Source organism: Coregonus lavaretus, assembly GCF_964263955.1.
Source record: "Coregonus lavaretus genome assembly, chromosome: 3".
NCBI lineage: Eukaryota > Metazoa > Chordata > Actinopteri > Salmoniformes > Salmonidae > Coregonus > Coregonus lavaretus.
The window spans coordinates 29236176-29245605 of NC_139990.1; the positions used below are offsets into that span (position 1 = coordinate 29236176).

At 42.2% G+C, this 9430-nt stretch overlaps 1 protein-coding gene across 1 annotated transcript; it reads left to right on the forward strand.

Annotated features, from left to right (window-relative positions):
- Positions 1-1648: 1648 nt before the first annotated feature.
- On the forward strand, positions 1649-9163 carry ppp1r36 (protein phosphatase 1 regulatory subunit 36; the record flags this gene model as incomplete). The annotated part of the gene is made up of 11 exons (XM_084152960.1): positions 1649-1672; positions 1917-1981; positions 2164-2250; positions 2451-2581; positions 4398-4467; positions 4752-4850; positions 5000-5140; positions 5394-5436; positions 5915-6141; positions 7338-7532; positions 8905-9163. The coding sequence occupies 11 exons, from the start codon at positions 1649-1651 to the stop codon at positions 9161-9163; spliced, it is 1341 nt and encodes a 446-aa protein (XP_084009086.1).
- Positions 9164-9430: the final 267 nt, after the last annotated feature.

The following is a 9430-nucleotide window of genomic DNA, read 5'->3' on the forward strand; positions in this document are numbered from 1 at the left end:
TCTAGGTAAAGATCATTTGAACAGTAACCCATTTCCCCACATTTCTAATGTTAAAGAGTAGCATTAAAGTTTTCTCAAACGATGAATGTTTGTTTTTTAACAGTGCAATTTAGGGTCAGTTTGGAGGGATTTTGGACAGAGGCTCCTTGGTCGCCATCAACCCATGAGACAGAGAATATGTGTGGTCCTCTGTAGCTCAGCTGGTAGAGCACGGCGCTTGTAACGCCAAGGTAGTGGGTTCGATCCCCGGGACCACCCGTACACAAAAATGTATGCACGCACGACTGTAAGTCGCTTTGGATAAAAGCGTCTGCTAAATGGCATATTAAAGAGAAAAGTATGACCACATGAACTGGACTTCTGTTTGAGATTCAACAAAAAGCATAGATTGTTTTGACACATAATAAGTTCTGTCTGTTGTTCACTGTATGCAACAGGTATGCAACACTGATCATGTTGTTAATGGACAAGGACTGCCGATACCTCTTGGACACTTTTTTATACAATCCTGAATTGTTCAAAGGTACGATATTCCCTGAAATAACAGCTGAAATTCTATTTGTCTTCCATTTGTTCTAGATGCATGCGAGTAACATATTGTTTCAAACATACAGTATAGTATGCATGTATGTAATTAACCTTCCATGATCATTCTTTAACACCTCTCTATAGGTTCTCCATTTGATGTGCCTGATGAGGAGGTAAACAGACTTTTCAGTGAGTTTTATTAACATTTACATAATTTAGCAGACGCTCTTATCCAGAGCGACTTACAAATTGGTGCATTCAATTTAATTTGTCATTGATAATACCTTTATTACTATTACTGCCTTTTTTAAATCTGTCATTGAACTGTATTTGATATTTCACATAAAAACCAATTGAATGGAATATAAGAAGATGTTGTACGAGAGAATCGTGGTAAGATAGTTTTATGGTATTTTCTTTTATATGTATTCCAGGGAGTTGTGCTATTAAGTTTATACAGTCTTCAGATGCTCTCCCAGACGTGAAGGATAAGGAATGGGGCTTGGACGTCTTCATAGAGAGAGTTTATCTCACCCCAAAGGCCTCATAAACATGATTTCATGGGCTTCTCTGAGACTACAGGAAGATATATCTGAGAGAAATAGTGCATTGAAAATTATTGTCAGGATATTTGGTGTTCTGTGAATGTTAAATATTGTTATTAGCTTTGTTGACAGTTTGGAAATGACCTAATGTCGAAATATGCCAAGTCAATTCTTTCATATGGGAAATTAACTGAATTTACAGTGATTTTGAAATGTCTGGCATTTTAATAAAACATTTTTATACCAGTGTGCCTTTGCTTTTTATTGTTTGTTTATATAATTTTTGTATCATAGATATTTTGTCCTATTGAAAACATGTCTCTATATTGAAAGCAAGGAACTTTGAGATACTTTAGATACATTAGATACATTAGTTACTCCATAGCAATTGTTATAATGATTCTGACCTGTCTTGAAATGCATAGGCTACCTCATTGCAAACTACTGCATTGGATTCTGCGCTTCTCGCTTTTCACGACCCGATTGGCTGTTGCCTAGATACTAGGCCTACATTTTTAGTAAACACATCGAGGGTATCAGGGACGAAGATAAGCGTAATTTTATAAAGGAGACAAATGCCGAAGCCACAAAAGGAAACGGTAAGTTTGTTAAATGAGACAAGGTTGGCACAATGTTGCCATTTAGTTTTTGCGAATGTTACAATGTAGCAATTGAAGGACGTGCTACAAAAAGAACAAACAGACACACATGAAGCAGCTGCCTGAGAGGGCTCGAGTGCATCATTTTAACAAGTGTGCACCTGTTGCTGCAATAATGATGCTCGATCGTGAACGGGTCAATGATTCATTTTAAAGTAATGACAATGGTTATTTAATATGACAGATCAGCATACCTCCACCTGGGCGATGGAACTGGAATGATGAAACCCAAGCCCTTGAGTTTACCAGGTAATGGGAAGCTATAGCAGTAGCAAATGTTACAATATTTTCTGGACCTATTTTTGTGCAAATGTTTCTACACTATTATTTGGGGGTGTAAACGAATGTATTTGATTATTATCTAATTAACTTACCAATGAGTATGCAAATGTTGATAAGTATTTAACTATTTCTCTTCCTTTTATTTTCAGTTTTAATACATCTGTGGAGGTCAAAGAAAAGAGAAAAAAGAGTAAACCTGTCAATTTTCAAGATCTTGCCATCAAGCATCCAGAGAGGTAGCTATTGAGCCTAAGCCAACAGCACTTTTCCTATCCATACTATTCAACTCATTTTTAGGTTACTGGTTGATCAATGATGTTAATAGATAGAGCATTCATTATATTACAAGTGATATTCTTCCTTGATTGACACATAATTAAGTGCATTACTGTGTTCTGAACTCTTTCAACAAATACTTTTCTGCCTATTATTGTAGGCAAACGCAGTCATCGGTCAAGAGGGGGGGACAAAGCAGCAGGAAGACTGTGGGTCCTGCTCAACTCAATGCCTACAAGTCCTCATTAAAACGGGGTCAGAGGGACTATGTGACCATTGAGGATGTGAAACGTAGGTGTTGGTCGGTCAAACACAATACGGATCTCTGTTATAGAACACATCCTATATAGCAGATTAGTTGAATATATAGTATTTCTCTGTATTTCTGTATTTATGTACCTTCAGAAAGTATTCATAGCTCTTGACTTACTCCACATTTTTTTTCTCACCCACCTACACACAGTACTCCATAATGACAAGGAATTTAGAAATGTTTGCACATTTATTGAAAATGAAATACAGAAATATCTCATTTACATTCACACCCCTGAGTCAATACATGTTAGAATCATCTGTGGCAGCGATTACATCTGTGAGTCTTTCTGGGTAAGTCTCTAACAGCTTTGCACACCTGGATTTGCACACAATATTTGCACATTATAATTTTTTACAATTCTTCAAGCTCTGTCAAGTTGGTTGTTGATCATTGCTAGACAACCATTTTCAAGTCTTGCCATAGATTTTAAAGTCGATTTAAGTCAAAACTGTAACTAGGCCACTCAGAAACATTCAATGTCGTCTTGTGTATATTTGGCTTTGTGTTTTTGGTTATTGTCCTGCTGAAAGGTGAATTTGTCTCCCAGTGTCTGCTGGAAAGCAGACTGAACCAGGTTTTCCTCTAGGATCTTGCCGTCAGAAAGTATTCACACCCCTTGACTTTTTCCACATTTTGTTGTGTTACAGCCTGAATTTAAAATGGATTGAATTGAGATATTTTTTGCCACTGGTTTACACATAATACCCCATAATGTCAAAGTGGAATTATGTTTTTTTTTTTTTTTTTTTTTTTACATATTAATTAAAAATGAAAAGCTGAAATGTCTTGAGTCAATAAGTATTCAACCCCTTTGTAATGGCAAGCCTAAATAAGTTAAGGAGTAAAAATGTGCTTTACAAGTCACATAATAAGCTGCATTGACTCTGTGTGCAATAATAGTGTTGAACATGATTTTTGAATGACTACCTCATCTCTGTACCACACACATATAATTATCTGTAAGGTCCCTCAGTCAAGCAGTGAATTTCAAATACAGATTCAACCACGAAGACCAGGGAGGTTTTCCAATGCCTCGCAAAGAAGGGCATCTATTGGTAGATGGGTACAAATAAAAAAAAGCAGACTTTGAATATTCCTTTGAGCATGGTGAAGTTATTAATTACACTTTGGATGTTGTATTAATACACCCAGTCACTACAAAGATACAGGCGTCCTTCCTAACTCCGTTGCCGGAGAGGAAGGAAACCGCTCAGGGATTTCACCATGAGGCCAATGGTGACTTTAAAACAGTTTCAGAGTTGAATGGCTGTGATAGGAGAAAACTGAGGATGGATCAACAACATTGTAGTTACTCCACAATACTAAACTAATTGACAGAGTGAAAAGAGGGAAGCTTGTACAGAATAAATATTCCAAACATGTATCCTTTTTGCAACAAGGCACTAAAGTAATACTGCAAAAAATGTGGCAAAGCAATTAACTTTTTGTCCTGAATACAAAGTGGTATGTTTGGGGCAAATCCATTACAACAAATTACTGACTACCACTCTCCATATTTTCAAGCATAGTGTTGGCTGCATCCTGTTAGGAATTCACCTTTGAGCAAGACAATAACCTAAAACATAAAGCCAAATCTACAACTGTAATTACTGCCAAAGGTGCTTCTATAAAGTATTGACTCCAGGGTGTGAATACTGTGAAATAGTTATTTCTGTATTTCATTTTCAATACATTTGCAGACATTTCTAAAATTCTGTTTTCACTTAGTCATTATGGAATAAGTCAAGGGGTATGAATACTTTCTGAAGGCACTGTATGTCTGTGTTGCAGAGGTGGCACTCAGTTTGCTGCAGGAGAACGATGCACTCCCCATTCCACTTTGCTTCCTGTCTGTGTTGAAGTAAGGAAGCACCCACTGCACAGTATGTCTGCCTTCTCTCTCTTGTCTGTCTGTCTGTCTGTCTGTCTGTCTGTCTGTCTGTCTGTCTGTCTGTCTCTCTCTCTCTCTCTCTCTCTCTCTCTCTCTCTCTCTCTCTCTCTCTCTCTCTCTCTCTCTCTCTCTCTCTCTCTCTCTCTCTCGCTCTCTCTCTCTCTCGCTCTCTCTCTCTCTCTCTCTCTCTCTCTCTCGCTCTCTCTCTCGCTCTTTATGATTGCTCTTAGACATTGCCCTGTGTGTGTGTTTAGGAGCAGAGAGCTGGATGAGTTCCTGGCTGCCCTCCTGCTCTACCTGTCCTGTTACTTTGAGAGGAAGTATCTGGAGAAGAAGCCCAAGCCCCTCATGGCGTCAGTACCATACTCATTGTGCCGTGTGTTTGTGTGTATGTGTGTGTGTTTACATTAATTACCATTTTATATAGACTTAAGACTCTTAATTCTTATAAATTGATGTTGCTCATGACTTTGTCTCTCTATAATGTATTGATTTGTGTCAGTGAGCAGAGTATCACAGAGAAGCAGGTGATGGCGGAGACCCTTGCTAAAGTGGAGCTGGCCCAGAAGCAGCTGGCCTTCTGCTACTCCAGCCTGGTCCTGGGCCTGGGCTTGTCCCAGCAGCACCACATGGCCTGTGGCAGGTCAGTCACCTCACCGCCATTTTGGCTCTGCAGGGCAAGGAGGGGAAGTGACAAGTGTCAAGGGAATAGATATTAAGCAGATGCTTAGATCCAATGCGATTGACAGTTGAAGCCTATATTCAGAATAATCTACATAGATTATACACAACATCTAATACATCCAGAAATTGTGAGTAGTGGCCAAACCTTCTCCATGCACAAAACATTTCACTTACTGCGTTAAACTATCACTTTAAGTGCTTTATTTCTACAGGAGCCGTGTGTCATTGACCTACAAAGACAGGCAATTGTATGAGGTTAGTACCAAACACCACAGAGCGGTGATTTGACATTTGCGAATGTATATTCCAGAGGAGATGTTGACTCAACCGAGGCTACTGCTTTGACAGGCAGTACTGTTTAACCAGAGGTTTTGGTATAGTGTATCAGGGTTATTATAGGGTTACTCAGCACCCTGTGTGTCTGCATCTAGTACCAGAATAGCTCTTATGACCTTTGTAAATGTATTTTTGAAAAAATTATGATGATGTGACACAGACCCAGACCCAGTTTTACTAGCACCTTAAATTAATTACTGGCTGGTTTGCTGCGTGGCTGACTGGCTGAATGGCTGGATGAATAAATGAATGAATAAACAAATGAATTAATGAACAGGCCTAAACATTATTATTATTACCTCCAGAGGATGGAGCCATCAGCATTAGATATAAACAAACAAACTACATCAATGCAACTGTAGTATCTCATCTCTGTAATCTGTCCTGTCTACACCAGTGTCTGTACAGCTTCTTCTGCTACGTGGCGTGGGTGACGTTCAGTAGGAAGGACCTGAAGGGCATCCAGGAGGAGGTGGGGCGCCTGCTGCGTTCGGACACCTTCAACCCCTCCCTCAGGACCAGGGTAGAGGCCACAGAGGACACCCTGGCCCAGGACTCCTCCACCAAAGAGGGACAGACTGAGCCCAAAGAGCACACACAGAGCCACAACGCCTCAGAGCAAAGGTGTGTGGGGAGTGGGGGAGGGCTCGGGTGGTGTGTGTGTGTGGCTATCTATCAGCTCCCATTTTGAGTCGTTTAAAAAAATGTTTTTATGGACAATAGTTTCTACTAGCCTAAGTGACTGACTGACATGATATGTTGCAGTAAAGAACCAAATGGTTGGGTCTCCTGAGTGGCACAGCGTTCTAAGGCACTGCATCGCAGTGCTAGAGGCATCACTACAGACCCGGGTTCGATCCCGGGCTGTATCACAACCGGCCATGATCGGGAGTCTCATAGGGCGGTGCACAATTGGCCCAGCGTCGTCCGAGTTAGGGGAGGGTTTGGCCGGGGGGCTTTACTTGGCTCATCGCGCTCTAGCGACTTCTTGTGGCGGGCCGGGCGCCTGCAGGCTGACCTCGGTCATCAGGTGAACAGTGTTTCCTCCGAGACATTGGTGCGGCTGGCTTCCGGGTTAAGTGGGCGGGTGTTAAGAAGCGCGGTTTGGTTGGTCATGTTTCGGAGGACGCATGACTCAACCTTCGCCTCCCGAGCCCGTTGGGGAGTTGCAATGATGAGACAAGATCAAAATTGGGGAGAAAAAGGGGGTAGAATACACAAAATAAAAAATTAATGTAACCAAATGGTTTAGGCTAGAAAACCATCTCTGCTTCAATGATCTCTATCTACCTCCCAGACTATAGGATTGACTGAGACAGATTCATGACTTGTCAGATAAGAGTGACAGGCCGTTTTATGTCAGCTCCCAACATCTGACAGATGACTGACAGTTCTGTAAGCGGTTTCAGGTCTATTGCTCTTATGCTGTCAGGGCCATGCCAAGTTGGTCTTGAAGTCTGCACTCCATAAGTAGAACCAAATTAATTATATGTGGGGAGTTTCTCTTGTTGATATCTTCACAGCTGTTGTCTACATATTTGATGATAAATAATACAGCTGTATATATTTTATAATATTTGGTATTAGAATGACATGCTCTGTTATTTTAATTTCATTTATTTTCCTGCCGGCTTAAGGAAATTCTACCGTAAGACTTTTGAGATTTTGTCCTCCCACTGTAGGATTGCCCCCACTGACCCCTCACTCTTATGCCCAAATCTAAATCAATATATATCTAGTGCCAAGGCCCTAGGGAATAGGCGGCAGTTTGGAATTGGTCCTCATTCTTCTGCTTCTCGTCCTCTGACCTTTGACCCCAGGAAGTCCCAGCGTCGTCCGGCACTGAGTAAGATCGTGACCCAGCGCTCCCCGGTCATGGTGTCCCTGCTGCCATATCCGCGGGAGGAGGCTCCTCAGCTGTTCCGCCGCTACAGACCCAGGAAGCATAGCCAGGCCAAGCTGTGTAACCCAGAGACCCTGATGGAGGAGCTCAAAGAGCAGCTGGCCTCTGTCAGGTAGCTAACAGTCACAGCACAGGGAGGGAATAGCCCCTTCCCAGATCTGTATGTGCTGTCTTGCCAACTCCTATGGTCATTGTCACGCCAACTGTTGGCAAGGTCTGGGACCAGGCTAGGGAAGGAATTTGTTTTCTATATACATTTTACATTTACATTTTAGTCATTTAGCAGACACTCTTATCCAGAGCGACTTACAGTTAGTGCATTCTTAAAATAGCTATTATTTAAGATAAGGTAAGATAAGATATTGAAGATCTTTGAAGAGGTATGGTTTAAGGTGCTTTCGGAAGATGGGCAGGGACTGTCCTAGCTTTAGGGGGAAGGTGTCCAGAAGGGGGATGACAAGTGCCTGGATTAGGACCTGCAACTCTTCCTGTGTGAGGTAGGGTCGTACTCTACAGATGTTATAGAGCATGAACTTGCAGGAGCGAGTCACTGCTTTGATATTTGCAGAGAACGACAGGGTGTTGTCCAGGGTCACGCCAAGGTTATTTGCATTCTGGGAGGGCGACACTGTGGAGTTGTCAACCGTGATGGAGAGGTCTTTGAGCGGGCAGGCCTTCCCCGGGAGGAAGAGCAGCTCCGTCTTGTCGAGGTTGAGCTTGAGGTGGTGTGCCGACATCCAAGCTGAGATATCTGCCAGGCACGCAGAGATGCGTGTCGCCACCTGGGTGTCAGAAGGGGGGAAGGAGAAAGGTAGTTTAGTGTCATCTGCATAGCAATGATTGGAGAGACCATGTGAGATATGACGTAGCCGAGTGACTTGGTGTTTAGAGAGAAGAGGAGGGGGCCAAGAACTGAGGAGGATTAAGGAGGGAGGAGAAGGTGGAAAATAGTTTCATAGGGTTAGAAGCAGAAGCTTGACAGTTTGAGTGATAGAACGTGTATCAGAAGGTTGAATGAAAAGAACAAACTAGATGTGTAAGAGACTGATAATATACACTACAAACATTCTATTGCACTTGCATTGTCCCTCAAAAATAGATGAATATCTCTTGTACATGAAGTTAACGTTCACAGCACTGTATTTCCACACCCCTGAACTTATGTCTGCTACACTCTTAGAAAAAAGGGTAAGCAAAAAAAGGGTTATTTGGCTGTCCCCATAGGGAAACCCTTTTTGATTCCAGGTAGAACCCTTTTTGGTTCCAGGTAGAACTCTTTTGGATTCCATGTAGAACCATGTGTGTAAAGGGTTCTACATGGAACTCAAGAGGGTTCTACCTGGAACCAAAAGGGTTCTACCTGAAACCAAAAAGGGTTCTTCAAAGGGTTCTCCTATGGGGACAGCCGAAGAACCCTTTTAGATTCTAGATAGCACCTTATTTTCTAAGAGTGTATGTTTGAACTTTGAAATCTGTTTTTCTAGCTTTGGGATTCTGGGGAAGCCTCTGAGCCAGTTCAGCTGCACCACCCTTATGCCCCAGGGAGCCAACAACGAAGACGAGGAGGAGGAAGATGATGACGATGATGATGAAGACCTTGGCATCCATGTTCGAAGCAGTATGAACACCTTCATGGCTCAGAGACCTGGCGCATCAGCACTGGACCAACGCGGCAGCCTCAGCCGCACCAATACAGTCACCTCACGGGCCACCACAGAGGGAGTGTCCTCAGACACAGAGTGAGAGTATGTCTGCCAGGCTTCCCCCAAAATTTGACCAATAAGAAAACAAAAACATATAAAATAATTGATCTTTAGTCTCTCTGTGTTTCATAATTGTCCTTCAATTGCATGTGGCTGAATGTATCTCACCAGAGAAAGCATCCGATCGAGCGAAACAGCGCCCCTCTGTCTCAGTATGTGTAGCCCATCTATCTGATGCTGTCTGGCCAAAAAGAGTATGCCATTGTTGCCACCCGTAGCATTGAATTTAATAGCAAGGGAAGCCAGC